The sequence below is a fragment of the Miniopterus natalensis genome, chromosome 9 (genome assembly GCF_054644295.1).
Source record: "Miniopterus natalensis isolate mMinNat1 chromosome 9, mMinNat1.hap1, whole genome shotgun sequence".
Classification (NCBI taxonomy): Eukaryota; Metazoa; Chordata; class Mammalia; order Chiroptera; family Miniopteridae; genus Miniopterus; species Miniopterus natalensis.
The window spans coordinates 45,522,052-45,548,144 of NC_142089.1; the positions used below are offsets into that span (position 1 = coordinate 45,522,052).

At 36.4% G+C, this 26,093-nt stretch overlaps 1 protein-coding gene across 1 annotated transcript in view; it reads right to left on the reverse strand.

The window, feature by feature from the left end:
• Positions 1 to 13,194: 13,194 nt before the first annotated feature.
• The window catches only part of LRRIQ3 (leucine rich repeats and IQ motif containing 3), an 83,178-nt gene continuing 70,279 nt past the window's right edge, over positions 13,195 to 26,093 (reverse strand). Inside the window, exons 7-8 of the mRNA XM_016216818.2 lie at positions 18,081 to 18,807; positions 13,195 to 13,941 (exon numbers count right to left, since the gene is read on the reverse strand). Coding sequence (XP_016072304.2) covers positions 13,785 to 13,941; positions 18,081 to 18,807 — 884 coding nt within the window. The 3' untranslated portion in view covers positions 13,195 to 13,784. The remainder of the gene's footprint in view (positions 13,942 to 18,080; positions 18,808 to 26,093) is intronic.

Genomic DNA, 26,093 nt, shown 5'->3' on the forward strand with positions numbered 1-26,093 from the left:
TTAATTAATGAGTGAAAAGTCTGTGGGGAAATAAAGGGTGCCATCAAAACACAAAACAAGCATCTAGCTGCATCTGAGAGGGAAGTAGCTTCTGAAAAAGTAAAATGTAAAGGTCGTGAGTGGGGTAATTCAGCTTAAGGAACATTTATTGAGCTATGTGTATATACTTAGCTTTCGTATGTGTATAGTACCACACTTTTTGATAATAAAATGTGGTCACACAGTGAAGGCATGTTGTCACTCACAAATAACTATAATAGAAAGTAGAAAATGTTTCCATCTAAGAGAGGTATTGATAAATTTTAAAAATATCAGGGGAGGAGAACCTGCTTCGTTTTCTTGATTAATTAAAGGACATTGAAGATATATAGCAATTAGATTACATGAATAACAATGGTAAAAGGCATACCTCTAAATGGCTTTCCAGGACCAGGAAAGGACAACAAAGGCTGAGTAAACAGCTTGTGATCTGCATCAATAACGACAGTAATGACCTGCCTGAGAGAGAATCCTCTCCAAGGGTCTTCCAGGACTAGATCCTATAATGACTTGAGAACAGGGGTCCTGAGGAACCTGTAAAGCTGGGCTTTCTAGGGGACTATAGGGCTGTAATTTGGGGACATTTAAAACCAGTTCTACTGGTTGAAAAAGCTTCCATTTTATGTTTCCTTATTCAATAGGCTGGATTCATATCACCCTTAGAATGTGGGCTTATATTTAGGAAAAATGGTAGAAACCTGCCAGGCTTTTCATTCTGCTTTGTATCAGTAGAAATCCTGAGCTCCGTAAATCCAACAGTATTATCTGTAGGGAGGTACTTCAATGAATGGGCCAACAGGTCAGTATTGGTGATTGCTGATGAACAATACTGTTTGCTTCTTTCTTTTAAGAAGAAATCTGAGTACCTTCCTAGGCAGACAGTGATGATCGCCACCCTCATCACGACAATAACAAGCCCATTTATTAAGTGCTTACTGTGTGGCAGATCCTGAGTAAACCACGGTCTCAGTATACACAGTGTCACTTAAGTCTCCCAAATAAATCTGTGAGGAATGCTGCAGTCCACTTACCAATGAGGAAGTTTGTTCATGTCTTGTCGTTCAAAAAATGTATCTTATACCAGGCACATTTCCTTACTCTGTGAATACAAATCAGAGAGGTTTCTGTAAAGTGCTGGAGGCTCCACTCAGCGGGGAGTGAACCTATGATTTGAACCCATAACCTTACCTACCATGCTTTTATTCTCCCACTGTTAATGACAGTTAATCTTCAAGGCTTTAATGATATCTCACTTTTTAATTCAGCTCTGAGTCGCAGAGTTCAGAGATAAAGGGAGGAAAGGTGTCTGCTGTTGCTCCTCGCCTCACATTGCTCAGGCCCACGGAGAAGCAGAGCAGCTGCACTGGGCCTCCATCGCCTGCTGTGCAGAGCAGATCCCATAAAAGCTATGTGTTGTTTTGTTCTAATTTGAAAAGGACTTTGAAAGTGGCTAAATATTAAAAGTCAGATTAAGAAGTTTATTTTCCACTTATCTGATTCAGTGGAATATTTATTGATATTCTCCTGTTGTATTTCCTCTTTGCTGCTTTCCTAGGAAGTAATTCTACTCCTTTGTTTTCTTGCCTCCAATATAAATGATCCTATCATCAAAATTGGTAAGTTAAATCAGTTAAGAGCTACTAGTCTACAGGTTCAGTGATGACATGCCAGGGTTAAAGTAAGTTGACTTCAACTCAAGATATCAGAAATAAACAAAGCAAAATCATGCTATATGTCCATATTTACTCACTTAATGAAGGAAAAGATATTATATGGATGATGCAGTAGGTTGTAGTAGTGGCTAATCTGATTTTAGTTGCTCTCATATTGATAGGTCCAGAGTCTCATCTTTTTTCCTTTATTTATTATTGTACAATGTTCAAATAAATCAGTTCTTTATTCATAGAACACTTTTTCCACATCATTGAAATTGAGAAAAAATGTAAACTTATATATTACCTTGTTCTTGGTTTCCATTTCAAATATGCCTACCCATTTTTGTTTGGAAATCATGGAATTCTGGGTTGAAGCCTCTGTGGATATTTGACCAATTATGCCAAAAGCCCAAGACAAATGAGACGCCTCTGAATCATCCAGTTTCGCACACAATGGAGAGAAAACAATTGATCATAAAAGGATCATTATCTAAGTCTTGCAGTCTTACTTTTAACAATAAGATTGTTGATTTTTTTTTAGCTGTATGGAAAATGTACTACTGTAAGCTTCTGAAATTGAAAATTTCCATAGATACTTTTATAATTTCAAGTAGGGCAAGGTCATCTGAAAACCATTCTTGTGGTAACTTCTAGCCTATTGGCTTAGCTAAGTTTAAAGGTAAACAAAACAAGTTATTTATTTTTATGCCTATTCAAGTGCTGCCCTTTTACACTTGAATCGATTTACTTCAGATTATTTACCTGTTTTAGTTATTTTTATAGTTTCTCATTTCAAATCCAGAAAATGCTTTCACCCCCACTCCCATTTTCTTTGCTTATTTCCAGTTTCGGGGAAACTTACAGGTGGTAAGTTGCATGACACAGAAATGGATACAACTGCTGCTGTTAACAACGTTCATCAATTGTCAACTGTGTGCACAGTACCAGGTTGCATTAGGTGCTGCGTAAAGTTGTAAGGAGATGGATGCTTAGCTTCTGTTCTCAACGAAAGTGTAATTGAATGAAATTCATATAACACACTTCTGGAAGCATAAGATATACTAGAAAATGCATTACAAATATTTATTGTTCATTGGGGTTCCATTGCTAATAATACTAAGAAAAATAGGTATCAAACGGGACAGGAAAGACCAAGCATCTATAATAATAAATAGCTTGTTACAATTTATAGGATGCCTAAAAGTGCCAATCCCCAGAACATTCCACACATTATTTCACTTAATTCTCATGACAACTCTGCCTACAGAATTTATCTCTGTTTTATACATGATGGAACTTAGAGAAATTAAGTATTTAGTCAGGTCATATAGCTAATAATAGAAGAGTCAGGATTGTAAACAAATTTTAACTGCAAAGCCCAAACTTTCCCCATTTCCCCACGGCACCTCTCAAGCTTCTTCACCAGGCCCGTCTGATTTTCTGAACTATTTCTCCCTGCTGTATTGCCTATATCTAGTCTCTGACCTCAGCTGATTATTATTATCTCCTCCCCTTTCCTTTGCACCTTTCTCCCTGCACTTGAACTGTGTGTCATCAATGAACTGGCTGACACCACCACTGCCACCAGATAGGGCAGCATCCTGATTCTGCGTGGGCACCAGCCTCTCTGCCCACGCTTGTGGCCGCAGCAGTCAGTGACTGGCTGTCCAATCCTCCAGCTGTGCCTTTCAGGCCTTCCCTTATATGTTCTTTAAGCCCTAAACTCCCCAACTCCCAAATACACTTTGAATCTGAGATGATACACTCCCCAATCTATAAGTTCCTATTTCCATCTTCGTCCATGTAATTGCAATCCATTTTTTAAGAGACAATTCAAGGGGAAGGAAACTAGCATTCACTGAGCAGCTTCTATGCCTGATAGACAATCTCTGCTGGGTCTTTTGCATCTCACCTGGTTTTACTGCCAGTATACTTAAGGTAATTGCTCACTCTCCTGAGCATCTATGGTATTTACTGACTCAATTCAACAAATGTTTACCAAGTGCTCATCGCTTATCAAACACGGTCTGGGGTGCTGACCAGAAAATGATGAGAGGTCAAGTCTCTAACCTAAAGAACCTTACAGTCTATGGGAAGAAAGTCAATAGACAAATATATCACTATGTGATAAAAACAACAACAACGCAGGTATGTATAGGGCCATATGCACATATGGGAGCGACACCAGATTAAGAATGGGAGTAGGAAGGGTGGAGTGAGAAAGCAAATTTCCTAGGGAGGTATATGTAGGCAGTGTCTCAATTATGAACATAGGTAAACCCAAACAAGTACGCAGTAGGGCAGAACACTCCAGGCACAAGGGACACGACCTTCACAGTGGTTGTGTGTCTGGGACACAGTGTGGTAAATGCGAGGTAGCGATCAGGATGGATGCAGGAGGAACAAAATCTTAGAGCGTTTTCTGTGTCATGCTAAGTTGTTTAGATTTTAATCTGACAGCAATAGGGAGGCATCAAGGGTTTATTTTTTTAGGTAAAGAGGATCTAGTTTTTGGGTGTGTGTTTTTTCTTTCAATTTTAGAAAGGTCAATGTATCTGAGGTATGGAGACAGAAAAGCTGGAGGGAGCGGAGTTAAGTGTTGCAGTACATTCAAGTGAAAGATGAGGAGGGTCTAAGCTAGTGAAAGCATAAAGCACTTTGGTTTAAGAAAGAGATGTTAAAGGCTTTAATGGAAAGGGCCTATATGTCTTTAGACAAAGGACATGAGGGGCACAGCGGAGCAGTGAAACCCAGGTTGATGCCTTGGTGTCTGCTGTGGATGGTGGGAACCGGGGAAGAGCAGCCTTAGAGGGGTGGAGGAGAGGAGGGTGCATTTGGTTAGATGCATCTCTGCATGCATCCCCAGCATGCATCTCCGTAGGAACCGACTAGGATGAACTGTAGGTTTTCCTTTACTGTCATCTACCCTTTTTGTGTACATTTTTAATCTGGTCAAGTTTTCTTTTCTTTTTTTTTTTTGTTTTGTTAATTCCATGAGCAAAGAAGGAATATTGCCTTATAATTCTTTCATTCATCACAGGCCAATCACAATATATTGGGTATAGCAGGAGCTCAGTAAAGATATGTTTGACAAATGGATTGATGGATTCCCTGTTACGGGTTGACTGTAATACATACTGAGTAAAGTTGGAGAAAGTTTGCCTGAGAAGACTTCACAAAGGTTTTACACGTGAACGTTAGAAGGCAAGCAGCACAGGACATTTATGACAACTTTCTGCCCTAAGTATTCTCATGTGTTCCCTAAATACCTAGTATCCTAGAATACGTATAGTATACCTAATTCCTATGTATATAATTGTTATAAATATTTGAGAACAAAGACAGTCTTATTTTGCACTCCATTTCTTTCAAAGCTACTTTCATGGCACATAATAGGTATTCAACAAATATTTTTAAAATAAATGTATGGCCCTGCCGGGCGTGGCTCAGCGGTTGAGCATCGGCCTAGGATCCAGGCGATCAAGGTTCGATTCCCGGTCAGGGCACATGCCTGGTTTCGGGCTTGATCAATGACTCTCTCATCATTGATGTTTCTATCTCTCTCCCTCTCCTTTCCTCTCTCTGAAATCAATAAAGATATATTTAAAAAAAATAATAATAAAATAAAATAAAATAAAATAAATGTATGAACCACAATCACGAGGTCATAGTTTGTATACCAAATTATATACCACAATCATCAGGTCACAGTTTATATAAACAGTTATGTAGCAGTTTATATACCACAATTGCAAAATATGAAAGCTCAAATTTAGCAACAGTTACACTAAATAATAGATGGACTTTATGTAATTTTTACTGTCCAATAATCACATAGTATCCCTGGTTGCTATCTTTGTGATATATTTGTAGTTGAAGTCTGTTCCTTTATATCTGAGCAATTCTGCCTCCATCTGCTAGTGATGCCAGATGGAGGAGAGGCAGGGAGACCAAGAGATTAATGAAGCAACTCATCAAGTTGTTTGAAAGGCAAAAATATATAAGAAAATCAAATCTGTTGAAATGCCCTTTCCAAAGAGTGATGGTTGCATATTGTATAAGTTTAAAGTTTCTGAGAGGAAAAAGAAAAAAAAAGAAAGAAAAAAAAAAACTATGGAAAAACTTCTGGGAGACAAAATTGTTAATGATTTGTAAAGAGGTCCATTTTGGAAAAACACAGCATCATCTTCTCCGCAGTGTCTATGTTCCACCCTGGCAGCAGAGGACATTAACTCTTTCTGACCACAAGGGTGAAATTAACTGCACTGGGGAGTACAGAGTCCATTAGTGGAAATGGTCCCCCAAGGCTCTTCATCGGTGATGGATTCAGACACCATGAAATAAGGGTGCAAGCTAGTCTTTTCAAAGAAAAGTCAGTACTTCAGAACAGGGATATTGCCTGTTATTCAGAGGAGGGAGGGAAAGGCAAAATCAGGTGAACTCTGCTGGATCTTGCAGTTCTTTAGAAAGCAGGAGTGAATTGGGGGGGGGGGGGGAACACACACAGTTTAGGACAATACCAGACCTCTGCCAGTGGGGGGTAAAATAAAATGTCGCTCAAACAGTACTGTGATGCAATAAGTTATATTATACAACTCACCATGCAAAATATAGTCTGGAAAAAATAAATTAATTTTAAATGGCGGTAACATAAAGTTGCATAACAAAACTGATACTGGTAATATTACGAATGTAAAAATACAGAATGAGAAAATATGTTTAAATAACAATCATAAGAAGTAAATAAATCTATATATCAACCCAAACAAATATTATTAATAAAGAAATCATGGAAACGTATTCATCAGAATAAGATAGATAATTCCCTTCAGTAAATAAAACTCCTATTTGCCCAACCTTCTTTATCAGCTGCTTCTGAGGCAAGTGCCATGTAGATCTATAGTTGACAGTCAAATTCTCCCTGGGCCTAACTTTACTTTTCTCTACATTTAATTTCTCAAGGTGATGTTTTTGTTTAAAAATATATCGATTCTAGTAAAAAGTCTGAGTTCAAATTTTTTGCTAAGCGTGGCATACTTGACAAAATATAAGATTTTTGAAATGTCAATATTTTTATTTAGTAAAAGCCACAATCAGGACAGATCTAAAAAAAAAAAGATAAAGAATTAAAACAACAGAGAGAACATTATAGGGATTTCTTGCTGGACAATTTTAGCTTGCTTTTTGCTTCCTAGAGGAATTAGAGTCATTTTTGAATGGCCCATATTTGTTCACTTGTTCATTCATTCACTTACTTATTCAACAGACATTCTTAAGGACTCACTATATACCAATCACTATTCTAATTATCAAACATATATGGCAGAGATCTTAGGTTTCCATGTGTGTATAAAGATCAGAACTGACGTCTCCTTGTGATGACTGGTTAAAGAGAGTGCCCGCATAGTCTCCCTGCTATGGGTATGACTGTGCACCTACCCAAACATTTTAACAGTTCTCCTGCATTTCCTAAAGACCTTGTGTTAAGCAAGTCCATGTGATATATATAATTTTGGAGAAAAGGCATTTAAGGGCTGTTGGGACTACCTTCTACCCACCATGTCCTCTTTTCTTGTCATAGCAGCCTTGGGGACCATGTGTAACAGATGCCGAAGCTATAAAATAGTGGCTCCTAGGTCAGTCCCATTGGACATGTAGCATCAGTGAGAAATGAGCTAATTGGGCTAAGCCACTGACATTTGAGAATTTGTTGCCCTAGCCTAATTATTTTGGTCTGTTAAGCATGAAGAGGTTATCCTGAAATGATAAGAGAAAGTGGTATGAATTATAGGGGGTTATAATACATCAATTCAATATTTCTTGACTTTTAGACACCATGCCGATCAATTCAGAACTATTTGATATTGTAGAAAAATAACATTAGGTTCTTACCTGATTATTGACCATCTTCTCTTCGTGAGAAAATGAAAGAAGATTCTGCAGTCACGTTTTCTCATGGATTCTTTCCTTCTTCTTCAAAAGATTTCCAGGTTTTCAGACTGTAGAGGAAAATTTATAATGAAAATAAAGTGGGTGAAGTTTCAGTACCCCTTGTTTCATAGCCCCTCCCAAAGTCTCCTGCCTAACTTTATATTTGTAATTTCACATAATTTTTAAAAAAGGACTCTCCCAAGTTGAATAAGCTTTAGGTCTCACAAAAACCTAGGTCCAGCCCTACCTGGTCTTTTATATTACTACCTCTAACCTGCCACTCAGTGTTATCTGTTTTCGCCAGTTTTTTAGCTCACTCTCTAAAAGTAAACTAGATAAAAAGACCTTTTCTCCTCCTGACCTGGGAAATTATCATGTGTATTTTCCCCCTTTAGGCAATTAAACCCAAGAGGTGCTTCCTTTGACTGAACATTTTCAGGCACTGCTTTTCCCAGCTTCAGCAATTTTCAGTAGCTCTCATTTGCACGCACACACTGGCGCCTGTGTGTTTATACGCATGGAAACACATTCATACCCTGCAGACTCATGGACACACAGTAAGGACATTTCATGATGTGTGTGTGTGTGTGTTTTTTCTATGTGTCAACATGACTATAATAGACACCTTTAACACGTCAAAATAAGGTGTCCGAGGTCGGTGTCTACAGGTTTCTGAAACACAAATCAGCCAGGGTGAAGAAGGTCCCGCTCATCTCAAAGGCCGCATGTTGTGCTCTGAGGCAAATTAGCTGAACAATTCAAAACCTGTGCTGATGGAGTTCAGGGAGTTAGCATGCCTTGGCCCTTTAAATAGAAGAAAACCAATGTCTGTAAGATAAGCAGGTGGCTTTTCTCTTTTCCAAAGTGCCTTCCTGCAAACACCACAGGGCTGTGGCGTGAAGGGGGCTGAGGTTTTCACAGGGAGCCGACTGCGATCTGCATCCCAGCAGCAGAGGGGGGGCAGGAGAGCGCAGGGGACAATTTCTCATGCAGGTAGCGTGGGGAACTCTTTGCAGAGCTATGATGAAGTGCTTCATTCTGTATTTAAACTCTTCATAATCACTCTTCTTCTTTATCTAAAGAACCACATTTTTAGAAGAAGCAAAATTCTAAAAAAAAGTCAGCTCTCAAGTTTGTTTTCTTCCTCTAAATGTGAGAGAGAAGGGAGAGTGGAAGGCTTTTGAAATTACTATAAATGGGGCTTTTAACCTAAAAGTTGATCCCTCAGCAGAGTAGTTGAGGTAGTTAATTCAAAATATAAGGCAGAAAAGTGTGACATTGTGTTTTTTTCTTGACATTTAGTGGTACTCAATGCCTATGTCTCAGTTTTATCAGTCTGTAAAATATATTCAGCAGTCTGTTGTCCTCACACAGATCAAAAATTTTTAATAAAAGCAAGTATCTTAAGGGACAATCCTTTGTTCTTGTAACATTCCAAGGACTAGAGAGTATACAGAGAACATTTAAAAATATCCTTTCGTGACTTTTTTAGCACTGATAATACAATAATAAATAAAGTACAGGAAATATCCAGTCAAATGGGTGGAATAGTATGCAATCAATGTGTCATAATGCCATGGACCAAGTATTATAACGGAGCAGTGTGAAAGAACCCTTACAGAGCATGCCCCTTGACTCTACAAGAACAATCAGAAATTCTCCAAGTAGACAAGGGGTAAGGGGTGTGTTCCAGGCAGAGGAATTTGAGAATTATAAATAGTTCAACAGCTGGAACATTGGAATTTGGAGTCCCCCTGGTAAGAGAAAGCTGGCAAGATCATGAAGAATTTTTTTCCTGCTAAGTAAAAAGTGTTTTGACTTTATCCTATAGCAAAAGGGACATTACCAAACAGTAACTTTGCCTTTTAGAGGGATATGCAAGATAGGTTTGAGAAAAGAAATAGTAAGAACTAAACTAAACATTGACATTGGAATTTCAGAGGATGTTTCAAGAGCAGAGGTAAAATATGGACAGGATCTGATTATGTGTGTTATGAAATAAACAGGGATGTTAGGCATGACCCACATGATAGGTTCTGAAAGCAAAGGTAGTGATTTCTGTTTTCAGCATGTTGATTTGGGTGCTGTGGGGGAAATCCAAGTAAACAGGTGCAGCATGTGCAGCGGATGGTTAGAAATATATTTGGAGCTCAGGAGAGATGCTGTGAAGACCTGTTGGAATATAGGCGATGTCATAAACTGTGGCCCTGCATACTCTCAGCCAGGAAACATATATGGACTGAATCAATGTAGGTGGAAGTACAAGTAACACCAACATCTATGGAAAAAGCAATAGGAGCCCCAAAGAAGGTCAAAGAAAGAATATGAAGAGCAGCATGTGGTGTCATGGAAGATGAGGTGGAAGAAGATATTAGGGAGGGAGGGGGAAAGCAATAGTGGCAAATGCTTCCACATTCCAGAAAAATACAGACTGAAAGATGTTAATTTGATTTAAACAATAGGAAATTATTAGTGATTTTGTTGAAGGTGCTTTCACTGGAGTGTCATAGGGGGAAATGCATGTCTGAGTTTATAGGATTGACATGGAAAAAATATGACAGGATGTTTGTGCATATAAATAAGGCTTGAATTGCCTAAGATGTATATTTAGAAAATAAGAAACCAATAAAGGTGACAAAAGGGGCACATAGAAGACTATAGCAAAGAGGAAATAACTATTCAATCATTAAAAAACATACATTTATAATAAAATTAATGAATATCTAAGCAGTTTTCTGTTCTTTTTTGGATGCAGGTTTTAAGAAAGGCATTTCAACGTAGGGAAAGATTCACTAAATCACACCTGGGGAAGACGTCAGTGAAGGATCATTGAGGCCTAACTACGGCATATAGGACTCTGCCAGAGAGCTGCCATCCAATCAGCCACTGTATTTCTTTTGATTGAAGCATTTAATCCATTTGCATTTCAAGTAATTGTTAGTAGATATGTATTTCTGAATTTAGAAAGACCTTGTTAGCTTCTGCAATTCCAAGACTCACTCCTACTGTCAGATAAACGTATAACTTTTAGAAATATTTTCTTTAAAATACAACACAAAGGCATCAAAAAGACACCAGGCAAATTTCAAGAGAATCATTTCTCATGAGTTCGCGAAACCTCTACCGCCTTTGTACATAAGTATCACCGTCATAGCTGAGTGATTATTATGAATGTCCTAAATGCTTTATATACATTTTTTCATTTATGAATGAAAAAAGTAAAATTTCTATTGAGCTTCAGTACCTTTCGGTCACATAATTAATAGAATGACAATTTATCTCTTTAATTATTTATTTAAATATATTTTAATTGATTTCAGAGATGAAGGGAGAGGAAGAGGGAGAGAGAAACATCAGTGATGAGAGTCATTGATCGGCAGCCTCCTGCACGCCCACAACCCGGACTGGTAATCAAACCATGACCTCCTGGTTCATAGGTCGACACTCAGCCACTGAGCCACCCTGGCCCAGCAGAATGACAAGTGATTTAAATCCAGGTTTGTCTGGTTCCAAAGCCTGTGCTCTTAATTATCGCACTCTATTATCACACAATTTGGACTAGTTGATTATCAGAAAGAAAATACAAATTAACTCTTGGTTCAAAGAGGAAAAAAATAATAGAAAGTTGATAATTAATGTCAGTTAGCTTTCTTCGAAGATAAGATGCCCCGATGAAATCCATGAATACTGCTTCTGGCCAGTAGCAGCCACTGCTTTTCCCAAGGGAAATCTAGAAGGAAGTGAAAAGAGCTTTTATTCTATTGGTATCTCACTATTCAAAGACAGGGCTCACGGTATGTCATCTCTGGTTCTAATCTCTTTTTCTTTCCAACACCCCCTTTTTTAGGGTAACCTGCTGCTATTTCTTCCTGTTAACCTTGGCTTCAGTATGGCACCTTCCTTTTTACCCAAATTTTGTCCTGGTAATTATATAGTGTTTTTAATGGTGATTTATTTAGAAAAACCTCAGTATTTTTTTTATACCATGTATAAACCAATTTTAATCAGCAATAAAACTTTAAGATGGCTTTATTAGCATAAGGGAAGTTATAGGTAGTTACTTATTTGAGAAATTTGTTGTGTCTAAGGTTTTTATTAGGTTAGAAAACAGAACCTGGAATGCTTGCATGTATAAACTTGCAAATCCAACTATCTATACCAGGGATTGAAAAACTATGGCCCATGGTCCAAATATGGCCAGGCTCTATTCTTGTAAATAAAGTTTTATTGCAATATGCTCACAGAATTTGTTTACATTTTATCTATGGCTCCTTTTGTGCTACAACAGTGGTATTGAGTAGTTGCAAAACAAACCCTATGGTCCACAAAGCCTAAAATATTTACTCTCTGGTCCTCAGTGAAAAAGCTTGCTAATCCTGGGCTACACCATCAGTAGACCTGAGTCTCCATGTCTTGTATCTCTAACATTAGTTGCCCTGAAAGCCAACAGCACATATGTTGGGATTTTGTGATGGCAGTCCCCATAGTTTTGGCACTAAGATTTTTTTTATTGATTAAATCACTATTAGCTACTGCTATAATATAAGTAATGGGGTTAAAAAACCCTTGCTGTAATTGAATTTTCTTTTGGACAATGTAAGGAACAAAAGAGGTGTTCCTGATCACACTACATGCAGTGACGCAGGAACTGATGCTCTTTTCACATTGTGGGTCAGGCATCTTCAACATATGCCTCCCATGTTGGCCAAAGGGAAAAGAAAGAAAGATCATGGGGGGGTAGTGCATGCCCAGAAGGGCTGCCAATCACTTTATCCAGATTCCATTGGTCAGAATTCAGTCCTGGGCCTCAACTGTGCAAGGTAACCTAGAAAATATAGACTAATTGTGTCCTAGAGAAATAGAAGCAGGTTTGGTGAAAAGCTAGCCAGTCACAGAGGCCTTCTCTAGACAATATTTACATGTCTTCATATTCAATAGGATGTGATGAGATAAGAGACAGGAGTGGAGGATGTCTTCTAAACTTTTAATGTGGGAAACAATTCAGGTGGTTATAAATCTACAGTAGTTAGGGAATATTGAAGGAGAAACAAGATTGGAGAGGGGGGAATAATTACAAAAATAATAAATTCCATTTTAATGCATGATTTTTAAAACACTTTAGGTCTTCAAACTAGAGGTGTCTACCATGCGTGTAACCTAGACATACAGATTTTTGATCCTTCAAACTGTAAATAGTATGTGCCAGTAAAGGTCATGAGATTGACATGTGACAGCACATAAATAGGAAAACAGAGCCATAAACAGAAAAGCACTGTGTGTAATATAATATCTGCCTCAGTACAAAGTAATAGAAACATGGAGATGAATAAAACGGTCGTTGCCTTCAAGAAGCTCAAAGTTGGGTAGAAATAATCTAGAAAATTTATATCTGTTTAACAATGTTCTTTATTTTTCAAGTTTTATATCATGACTATGTATTAAATAGACTTAAAATTAGTATATACCATTTCTGTATACTGATCACAATTAGATAATTATATGTGTCCTCTCCCCCTCTTCTTTCACCCCATATATGCAAAGGCAAACACACCAAAAACAAATATCTAAAATCTTATAATATCTAAGAAAGTTAACAGCAATGTTTAACTTCTCTTTTATATTTTAAATATCCTGAATTTTTATAAGAGCATGAATCATTGACACAGTGGTAAAAACTTTATTTTGATAAAATATTCAGAAATTGTTTTAACAAAATAAACAGAAAGCATAATTAAATATATGAGAGCACGTAATGAAACTCATCAAAATACACAGTGTCTTAATAAAAGTCAGCAGTCGGGCCAGAAAGAACTATGGTAAGATTGCCAGAAAAACTGAAAATAGCTTTGTTACTCTCAGGATATGAAACAATATAAGCAATGCCTTTTGCAATATTTCCTGCAATAAAAGAAATCTGTTTTAATTGTTCCTTGGACATCTGGATATATAAGAAACCTTTGGGGTGCCAAGTTAACTTGATTTTAGCTAAATTATGATCAGTAACAGAAACATTTTAATTACTCTTTATATTTTTAAGAAGATTTATGTACAAATCCATCTTGTGACACAGAATATTTCTTCTTTCATAACATTAAAGTCCTTCAACTGAAAATAACGGCTGTAATTCAAAATGTCCATGGGATGTGATCTGGTATTGGTTCATTCTGTCAATCCACTGGGAAATCCAAAGACTACATTTGTTTTTACAATTGCAACTTTTGCTTTAGCATCTCGGAACCTTTCATAAGCTTTTTGAAAGGCAATCATATCAAAAACAAATTTTTCTTCAGCATGTCTTTTATATATATTTTGAGCTCTAAGAGGAAAAAGGAAAGGTAATAGAATGAGATACTTTTAAATTACTAAAATCATAACACTTAGTTAATGATAGATATATTCAAAATAAGATACATACAAATCAGAAAAAAAAGACAGAACTTCACTTGTTGCATAGAATCTTATTATATTCACTAATAAGCATTTTAGGCTATTATTTCTACAATTTCTGTTGGCTATAATAGAATCCATAAAAACCACGGCTTAGATTCCCAAAGAGGCATCTAAACCAGACTACGCTATGATTTGCAGAAATTTTACTTAAGCCTCACTAAATCCAAGCTTCTTCTAGGACTCTGTGTTTTTTAATTTTTTTTGTTTAATCTCTTCACTTTTTTCCCCTAGCCCCGCAACTGCCCTTCCCTCTGACATCTGTCAGTCTGCTCTCTGTGAGTCTGTTTCTCTCTTGTTTGTTAGTTCATTTCTTCATTAGATTCCACATATGAGTGAGATAATATGGTACTTGTCTTTCTCTGACTGGCTTATTTCACGCTGCATAATGCTCTCCAGGTCGATCCATGCTGTCCTTCTTTTTGACACCCTAGTAGTGTTCCATTGCTTAGGCCTCTGTTACTGACTGAACTGTGTCCCCTCCAAATTCATGTATTGAAGTCCTAACACTCAGTAGCTTAGAATGCAACTGTATTTGTAGAATAGGTCCTTTAAGAGGTAATTAATTTTAAATGGGATCATATGTGTGAGATCTAATCCAATATGAGAAGATGAAGAGACACCAAATATGTGCACACACGGGACACAATGAGAAGGCAGCCACCTACAAACCAAGGACAGAGGCCTGAGAGAAACCAAACCTGTCACCACCTTGATCTTGGACTTCTAGCTTCTAAAACTCTGAGAAAATAAATTTCTGTTTGAACCACCCCATCTGCAGCATTTTGTTATAGCAGCCCTAGCAGACCAATACAGACTCTAAATTAGAGAAAGATGAACCAGGTTACACTGTCAAACCTGGAAATGCCATGGGCCTTAAATGAATTCATTCATTCTTCCTCATTCATTCAGTAGTTACATATTATAATGTTTGTCACATTCCCTAGATGCTAGAAATACCAAGATACATATGATATGACAATGAAAAGCTTGTAAAAAGTAAACAGAAATAGTTATTTAAAAATAGAAATAAAATGCAATAGTACCATAATGAAAGTACTATGTAACAAGACAGAGTGAAACATGATGAAAACATTAGTAACTAATCTAGGGAACAGGCAGGGGGAAGAAAAGAAAGGATTCAGGGCCAAAGTAGAAGCAAAGAGGGCAGCACAGCGTGGCACGCCCAGAGTGACAGCACTCTGTCTGTCTGGGTCACGCAGTTCTGGGAGAACGGTAGAGCAGATACGCCTAGAAAAATACAGACTAGCTCATGGTGTTCTTTATCTGTGTTTAGGGGAACTAAAAATCTGGATTTGGGGAGTGAAAAAGAAGCCTATATCTACAAAGTCTAAAAATTGCTTACTATGTGATTTAGCACAAGTTATTTATATTCTCTCTACCTCATTTTCTTCATCTTTAAAAGGGGGATAATCCAAATCATCAGATTTAGTAAAAGACTAAATGAACTAACACATTTTAAATCCTTAGAGGAGTGCCTGACATTTAATCATTCTTTTTTACTGGGTAGATAACAGTGGTATTCATCAGGACAAAAAAAAATGTAGGAACAACAACTAGATGGGGGAAAAGATTAGAGTTCTGTTTTTGTAAAATTTAATTTATAAAGCCTGGCTATCCATGTGGTGACGCCAAGAGAGCTGAATACAGAGAAGCAATGGCTTGTGGTTAAGAGTACAGGCAGTGAAGCCATTCTGCTTGAGTTTGAAACCCAGATCTGCAGCCTATTGATTGTATGATGTTTAAGAAGAGACAATTCACCTCATAGGGGTTAGTGAGAAGTAAATGACCTAATATGTTTAAAATATTTAGCGGGCCAGGCAGGGCGTGGCTCAGCAGTTGAGCGTTGACCTGGGATCCAGGAGATGGAGGTTCGATTCCCGGCCAGGGCACATGCCGGGGTTGAGGGCTCGATCCCCAATGACTCTCTCATCATTGGTGTTTCTATCTCTCTCCCTCTGCTGCCCTCTCTCTGAAATCAATAAAGATATATAGATATATATAAAAATAAAATAAAATAAAATAAAATAAAATAAAATAAAATAAAATAAAATAAAATAAAATAAAATAAAATAAAATAAAATAAAATAAAATAAAATATTTAGCAGAATGCCTAGAATTTAACAATCACTCATTGAAAATTAGTTACAACTATTGTGTCTGGAGCTCGGAAGAATAATCTATTTTTTAAGATTATTTTTTTCTATTTTTTTATTGATTTTAGAGGCAGAGGAAGAGAGAGGGAGAGATAGAAAGAAACATCAATGATGAGAGAGTCATTGACTGGCTGCCTCCTGCACGCCCCCTACTGGGGATCAAGTCTGAAATCCAGGCATGTGCCCTGACCAGGAATCAAACTGTGATCTCCTGGATCATAGGTCGATGCTCAACCTCTGAGCCATGCTAGCTGGGCTGAAGAACAGTCTTGTCTGGACATGTAACAATGTAAAAGTCATGGCAAAAGGAACTTTGCACATGTAATTAAGGGCACTAAAAAGTCTAAATACTGTACTGAAATTGCCCTTCTACACATAATAATTATAAACTGTGGAAAAAATGTAAAAAAAAACCCCAAAACCCAACTATTTAAAAGAATTGAAGAGAAACACAATGATTATAATTATGTAGTATACCAAGATCACACAATTGGAAAGTAAAATTATGAAAGAAATTCCATTTACAATACCATCAAAAAAATCCTATAAAACACTTAGATATAAGCTTAACAAAAATATGCAAGGCCTGTCTTTGAAGAATACATGTGGTAAAAGTAAAGGAAGAGTTAAAAAAAAAAAAGATTTTAGCCATAAGTAAGTATGGAAGAGTTTCAAATTTAAGAGGTAAGGCAGCTCCAAGTGAGTTTAAAGGTTGTTGGGATCCAAAAGTGTTTAGGATAGGCAACTGAAAGAGTTGTTCTTATGAATTTGGAAGCTAACTGTGATTATGGTAGACCTTGGATGAAGCAAAGCTTTATAAATCAAGGTAAGACCACAGTGAGTGAGGAGGATAGTGTAGGAGGTCCAATGATGACTAAAATAAATAAAAAAAGTAGAGACGATGTAATTGGATAACTGCCTTATGTGCCATATCTTCAGGCTAATTAATACTCAACTTCAAATGGAAACCCTGCTGTTCTGCCTTGAGCAATATCATTGCTTTTTCAAAGTATGGGCAGGAATATTTTGGAAAACTTATGACCTGCTTTTACCTGGTATGTAAGTTCTTTCATTTCAAAGTCTCTTTTTAATTCATTCTTAAATGCCCCTGTGGGTATTTTATCAATTTCCTAAACTAGAGATTTATGGTTGCCCTTTCTTCTTTCATTCTTCCTTATGCAGTAGCAGGAACAGGGAGCTACTGTCTCAGTAATGACTTCACTAGTTATTGAGATTCACCAGAATGCTTTTAGGTCAAGTATTTTAACCAGAAAAAAAAAGAAGAAAAAAAGCATGGAAAAACTCTTAAGTCTCTAGACAGACTTTACTTTTTTGAGTCACATCTCTTTTCTGCATGTTGACACTCTAGCTTTATTTGAAAATATTTATAAATAAAATTCAATAATGCCTTTCAGGATAACACTATACTGCATTATTCTTGGGTGCTTTCAAAGATAATATCTTTGCAGCAGTTTACAAAAGAAGATAATTCAGTTAAGATACATTAGGAAGCTCACTTGACTCTGTATCTTCTACAAATTAATGATGGCCAGACATTCAATTTGTTGTGATAAACTAAGCTAATTAAATTTTTCTAATACCAATTTGCATTAGATATGTGTTTTGATACAAAACAAATCTAAAAATAGAGTTTTTTATTCTCATCTTTGGTAACATATTAGGACATATTTGTCCTTTTGTTGTTGTCATTTCTGTTTTCCAAAGCAGAATATACCATGTTAAAAGTACTGTTTACTAGATCTTGACATTTAGTATGCAATATTCACATGAAATGACTTAAACTCTTCTATTATATCAAAACTGTACCTACCTAAGTTCCTTCATGTGTTTAAGTAAATCCTTTTGATTTTTTTCTGCTTCTCGTTTTTGCTGAACAATCTGGTGTTTCTCTTTTAAGAGAGCTTCTTTCTTCTTCCCTCTGTCAATTCTATTTAGGTTCTTGGTCCAAAAAGTACGCTCATTATTTAAGTTTTGAATTAATAAGCGGTCTTCAGCTTTTTGGTTTTTCCCTTCTAGAAACAAAGCTCTCCTCTCCCTAACTTTTTCAAGGTAGTTGGACCTGTCCTGCCAAAGTTGGCGTAAACCATACTGAACTGCCTTCTTATCTTCTGCCCCTCGCTTCTGTGCAGCCCGTTTTTTCTTAGTTAAAGCTTCTAGAGCCTTTAAGCCACCTCTTTCTTGGGCAGTTTGTGCCATGGTTACAGCTATTACTTTTTTCTTATGGCTTTCCTGCTTCTCTTGTTCTGAGCGATATTTATCAATATCACAAAGTGTTTTGAGTTTTATACCCGTTCTGTGTGTTGTAAAAAACTCTCTTCTTAGATTCTTCTCCAAAAGCTTGTGTGTTTTTTTAATTACTGGTTTTTGGTGAGTGGTAGAATATGGCTGGGTATACGCAGGAAAAGAATCTTGTTCTTTCTCTTTCAATACTTCAGCATACTTCAAGGAGTCTGGTGAACATCTGGGTAATCTGAACACTGATATCCTAAAACCAGCATGCAATTTTTCATCCTCAGTTTCACCTTCTGACTCTTGACCTATATCACACAGCAGACAAATAAAATATATTATACAAGTGTTAACCACAGCTTATTGTTCTGTCTCAACTGTTTTGAAAGATACATTAATAAAATTCACAAGAACCTGTTATTTACTTATATTAAGAAGCATGTTTCCCAACTAATGTTCCTTTTCAATTTGAGATTTAATAGTGATTCTGGAAAGAAAAATCACTATTGAAACATTTTAACACAGAAATGCACTGATTCCTGTATTTCCTGCATTATCCTTTTCAATTATTTAACTTGCACTGACTAAATAGCAGTATCTTATACTTATCCCTACATACCATTTATACATATAGTTATCTCATATTTGCAAAGAAATTTTAATCTGTTTTACCTTGTTGTTTTATTGTTTGTTTTGTAACTCTCATGGAAACTAATAACTGCCATCAACATTGTTTTTCCCTTCATTGGGCACACAAAGGAACCAAATCTCTCAGCCTCCTTTGCTACTACTGTGACCATGAGACCAAGTCCTCTCCAATAGCGTGTGGGCAGAGTGATATGTGTCATTTCTGGTCCATGACTACTAAGGAACAAATGTACCTCTCCTCCTCCTTTCTTCTTCTGATCCATTGCAGAGATAAGGTCCTACAAGATAGTAGATATACAAGGTGGGAGGGCCCTGGCTCCCTGAATCACTACTTGAAAAACTACTCACTGATAAGGATTATATAACTCCCACTCTATGGAAGCCAGAAATAAATGGCAATTATATTTGTGTCAATATATACACTTCTGGGTCTATCTGTTATCATAGCCAACCTAATTAACATAATAACTTGAATCACATTGTTCATATATTTATTTTCTGACAAGCCCACTGATGAATTTAGGACCAGGTGACACATACTGGTTAAAAAAGTTATATTGGTTAATCTTAGGAACAGATGTTTCCAATGTTTGACTCTCTATTAAAATTTCATCCTGCTAGCTCTAAGTATTTTATTTTTCTTAATAGAAAATTCTCCTAAAGTCTTTATATCTCAAATCTGATCGTGGCAGTTTTATGGAAGCTAAGGTGATCATGAAAAAGGGCAAGGCTTGTGGTCTAGGCAGGTAGTAGGGAAAAAGAGAATAGGTAGAATTTTCAACAGAGGCCACAGTCATTCAACATTAGAAAAGGAAGCAGTGTTTAGTGCTAAATAGAAGATCAAGTCTAGCAAGTAAAAAAAGAATACAAAGCTAAAGTATCCACAAGTGAGTGTTAAGAGTTTGGGCCCAAAGTAAATCACTAGATATATAGAGGGACAAAGCCAGAGTTTTAGGTCTAGAGTTAATAGGGTACAGTTTTGAGGCAACTACCTAGAAATAGCACTGTTTTGTGTAATTGATTTTATGTGTGAACTTTGGCATGGAAAAGCTGGCCAAGAATAAAAGATAAGGAATAGAAAATGCAACATTAATAAATTTCTAAACGTTCTGGTCACCAATTCTAATTTGCACGGAGGTGGGAGGGTTTTCCCACACAATCATGCAATGCTCCGACACCAGCCTGCTGTCCTACAAGTCAATGCAATCCCGACACTACCTACTTGGAGATATGGTCAGATACCACAGGTTAAGGGTTCAGGCCTATAAGACCGCGCACCCCTGCTTCAGACGCCAATTGTCTTATAGTCATAACAATAGCAAGTCAACTATAGATTAGTGGTTCTACCGATCCCCTCTTATAGTGGCTCACAGAGCTCGGACATTTTATGTACTAGATTTCTGGCTTATTATGAAAGAATATATATAACTCAGGAACAGTCACATGGGAAAGATGCATAGGGCAAGGTATGAGGAAAGACTATGAAGCTTCCATGCCCTCTCTAAGTACTCCACTCGCCCTGAAATCTCTGCTTGTTCACCAACCTTGAAGCTGTCTGAACCCAGGCCCTTTGGGTTTTTAAAGAGGCTTCATTACAGGCATGACTGACTAAATCATTGGCCATTGGCAACTGAACTCAATCTCTAGCCCCTCTCCCATCCCTAGAGGTCAGGGGTGGGACTAAAATTCCAACTCTTTCATCACATGTTGGGTCCCTTGGCAACTGGCCCCTTAGGTGTGATCCAAGGTTTACCTCACTAACAAAAAAGACATTTTGTTGTCCTGCTCTTATCACTTAAAAAAATCCCAAGGGTTTTAGGAGCCCATTTTGGCCTCTCAATAACCTCATGAGGTAAGTATATATAATTGTTATCTTCATTTTCAGATAAAGAAGTTGGAGCTTAAAGAAGTACCAATATGCTGGATTAGATCCTAACATCTGGCTAACATTTTGCTGAACAGAGAAAAAAAGAATGAATAAAAGTAAGTAAATTTCAATAGCCTATTGAAACAAAAATATCAACATTCATAAAAGAATCCAGAGTATCACAACATAACATTGCAATAACCACATATAATCTGAAACATGTTGTGTGAATAAAAATTATAGCACAAAGGATACCATAAAATACAGGAACCATACAACCATATAGGCCACTTAACCTCTTCCTTTCTGTATTTGATGTGAAGTGTTACAGTCTTAAGAAGACTTATAATTCCTAGAGAAAATAAACATAATGCAAATAGATTCAACTAAAAATCCAACAAATAAAGTGGACTAAAAAAATATTTGAACAATTCAAAAGACAGGAAAAAAGAAATAGAGAAACAAAAAACTGAGCAGATGTAACAAAAAAAACAAACCAGAAAACAAATAAAATATTCCTGAGCTAATAGAATTAGTTTCCTTACACAAAGAGACACCAGAGATCCCTTACTCAATCTTTCCATGCACACATACTAAAAAAAGACCATGTCAGCACACATCAAGATCTTGCCATCTACAAGCCAGAAAGAAAGGCCTCAACAGAAGTCACCCATGTTGGCACCCTGATCTCAGACTCCCAGCCTCCAGAACTGTGAGAAAATAAATCTGTTGTTTAAGCCACTCAATCTGTGGTACTTGGTTATGGAAGCCTAAACAGACAAATACAAAAGGAGTACCCTGTCTTCTGAATTTCTAAGCGCATTTCCCAACTGGTGTGCTCCACTTATTTGTCCATTTGTTGGTTGCTTCTTGTATGTGCCTTGACTGGGGATCAACCCCACAGCCTTGGTGTACGGATGGAGACGACTCTCTAACTAACTGAGTTACCTGGTCAGGGCTCACACTTGATGGCACTGTCAGTTAAGACATAGGAAAGGTGAAGCAAAAAGGCTATAGGAAAAATAAACAAATCAAAGATGTCAGAGAGGGGAAAGGTAAAAGAAAGAATAAGTTAATGAGATGAGGAAAGAAGTATATATTAGTTATTTCAAATTGTTCATCCCTCTGCTATACCTAGGTCTTGTAGTGGGACTCTTGACTTCCTTATAAAACACAGACTTTTAAAAAAGTAGTATATTTAAAAGTACATGTATTTTTTAAAATTCTAAAAGAAAACAGGCAGTAAAATCTCAGACAATACCCATAGCAATATATTTGCTGAATTTTCTCCTAGAGCAAGGGAAACAAAGGAAAAATTAAACAAATGGGACTACATTAAACTAAAAAGCTTCTGCACAGCAAAAGAAACCATCAACAAAATGAAAAGGGAACTCACTGTATGGAAGAACATATTTGCCAATGACAATTTGATAAGGAATTAATTTCAAAAAGATATAATGAACTTATACAACCCAACACCAGGAAGACAAACAATCCAATTAAAAAATGGGCAATGGACCTGAATAACACTTCTCCAAAGAGGACATACAGATGGCCGAGAGACATGAAAAAATGCTCAAAGTCACTAATCATCAGGGAGATGCAAAATAAAACTATAATGAGGTATCACCACACACCTGCCAGAATGGCCACCATGGATAAATCACCAAACAAGTGCTGGCGAGGGTGTGGAGAAAAGGGAACCCTTGTGAGTACTGACAGAAAATATTTTTTTCTAACATATCCTCCTCTCCCTAAAGATAATGCTCAGGGTCCAGAACTGCTCAGAAGCTTTTTGTTTCTATGTTTTCTTTTTCCTGTTTCTTAAGCAGTGGGCCGAAAAGAGTGTATGTAAACACGAAATGATGCAATTCTGTTTAATTTGGTAAATAGTAAAGTGGCATAAAATAACCCTTTGATAGGTGTCTGTCTTAGTGCCTTAAAATGTCTTAAGTTAGGACTTTTTAAAAAAGTACATAGTCTATCATGTTGCTGTTTAGTGTTCTTTTCATTCAACTTGAAGACCTCTCTTTAGCATTTCTTGTAAGGCACATCTAATGGTGATGAACTTCTGAAGCTGATATCATATTCAACAGTGAAAAACTGAAAGCTTTCCCTCTAATATTAGGAACAAAGCAAGAATGCCACTGCTGTTCCATGCAGCGCTGAAAGTCCTAGCTAGAGTATTTAGACATGAAAAATAAGAAAAGGGCAACAAAATCAGAAAGGAAGTTAAATTGTCCCTATTTGCTGAAGACATAATCTTATATCTAGAAAACTCTAAAGACAGATAATGGTTAGAACTAGTAAATTCAGTAAAGCTGCAGAATAGAAAATCAACATATGAAAATTGGTTTTATTTATTTACATTAACAAAAGAATATCTGAAAACAAATTAAGAAAACCATTCCATTATGACAGCATCAAAACAATGACATTCTTAGAAATAAATTTAACCAAGCTGGTTAGAGCTCTTTACACTGAAAACACTGAGACACTGATGAAAGAAAATGAAGAAGACACAAATAAATAGAAAGATTTCTTGTGAAAGAATCAATATTGTTAAAATGTCCATACTACCCAAAGCAATCTACAGATTCAATGCAGTCTCTATCAAAAGCCCAGAGGCATTTTCTTTACAAAAATAGAGAGAAAGAAAAACACCAATTTTATAATTCGTATAAAATCACACAAGACAACATATAGACAAAACAGTCTTGAGAAAAATCAAAGCTAGAGGCATCATGCTCTCTGATTCCAAAATATCTTATAAAGCTACAGTAATTGAAATAGTAAGCTACTGGTATAAAGACAGACATATAGGCTAATGAAAAGAATGGAGAGCCCAGAAATAAATTCACACATATGCAGTAAACTGATGTCTGACAAGGGTACCAAGAATACAAAATGGGGAAAGGATAGTCTCAAACAAATAGTAATGGGAAAATTGGATTTCCACATGCAGAAGAATGAAACTGGAACCTTATTTTACACTGTACACAAAAAATCACCCAAAATTGATTAAATACTTAAGTGTAAGCCCTGAAATTGAAAACTACTAGAAAAAAATATATGGGGAAAGCTTCATGACTTTAGTCTTGACAACAATTTCATGACAATGACTCCAAAAGCTTAGGCAAGAAAAGCAAAAACAGACAAGTGGTATTATATCAAACTAAAAAACTTCTGCACAGCAAAGCAAACAATCAAGAGTGTTAAAATTCAAAGAATAGGAGAAAATATTTGCAAAACATATATATCCGATAAGGGGTTAATCTCCAAAATATATAAGAAACTCCTATAACTCAATGGTAAAAAACTTAATGTTCCATTTTTTTAATGGACTAAAGACTTGATTAGACATTTCTCCAAAGAAGACATACAAATGGCCATCAGATATATGAAAAAATGCTCAATGCCACTAATCATCAGGGAAATGTAAGTCAAAACCACAATGAGATATCACCTCACATCTATCAGGATGGCTATTATCAGAAAGACAAATACCACATGCGTCTGTAAGGATGTGGAGAAACTTGCACACTGTTGGCAGCAATGCAAACTGGTGGAGCCACCATGGAACACAGTATGGATGTTCCTCCAAAAATTAGAAGTAGTACTACTATATGATCCAGAAACCCCGCTTCTGGTATTTATAAAAAAAATTTTAATCAGGATATTAAAGAGACATTAGCACTCCTATGTTCACTGCAGCACTATTCAGAATAGCCAAAGTGTGGAAACAATATAAATTTCCATCAACAGATGAATTACTAAAGAAAATGTGTCATATACATACAATGGAATATACTGAAAGACAAATACTGCAGAATTCCATTTACATGAGATATCTAAAATAGATATTTAGAATTTTTAATTGTGACTCATGGTCATATTAGAACCCATTTTTCTATTCATCTCATTCCTAAAGTATCAATTTCTATTGTTTCAATTGTAATTTATCCTGATAATGTTAATAATTCTTCTATTTTAATTTCTTTTTGGATAATGTACCTCATATGTCTAAGGCTCTGTGAGCATTTATCCAATCTCAGATTTCAAATCTTAATTTCAATGTTTTAGTAACGTAATAGACACCAATTTTCCCCAATGGCAGCTACTTAAAATTACATACAGTCTCAGTGAAGAACTTAATAGCTTCTAGCTTCCTAGAGTCATTTTGATTTATCCATCTATTAACTCATCTATCCATTTATATTTTAGTAGCTTGAAAATTCAATTGAAATTCAATAATTACAACTATAAAATTTCTTATTCAATCTCCCTCCATTTCTTAATTTTTTCCCCTCTAAATTTTAGTTTATTTTTAATTGTTTGAAAATTATTTCATTTCTATGGATATTAGTCATCTCTCTTTAATAGAAAAATGTTTTCTTTGCTAAACACAGCAATCAGATAAAAAATATAATGTATGTGAAAAATGCCTATATAACACTGAGCATTTGCTACATATGTGCAAGGTACGCTTGTAGATATGGGAGATGAAGCATTATGATAGGCATGATGCCAGGTCTCATGAAACTTCTAGTGGCAAAAAGCAGATAACAAACTCATAAATAGGAAAATATCAAACAGGAATGAGTACTCTTATGAAAGTGAGTGGGGTAAAGTGACAGTGACTCTAGTAGTTATACTGGGTATACAAGAAAGACTTTTAATAGGAAATTCAATTGAATCTCAAATATGAAAGACAAGAAGGAATAAGCAGTGGGACAATTTAGGAGAAAGAAAGTTCCAAGAGAAATGAGAAACTACTGTACGGACACTAGGCAAAACACATTTTGTCTGTTAGGGAAACAAAGAGAAAGCCATTTTTTTTGGAACCCAGTGACTAACATAAACGTGTTGTGGTTGGCGTGGCTCAGTGGTTGAGCAGCGTCCTGTGTACAGGAGGTCCCGGGTTCCGTTCCCTGTCAGGGCGCATGCCTGGGTTGCCGGCTTGATGGTCAGTAGGGGGCACACAGGAGGCAGCTAATTGATATTTCTCTCTCATTGCTGTTTCTATCTCTCCTCCTCCCTTCCTCTCTCTGAAATCAATAAAAACATATTTAAAAAAAC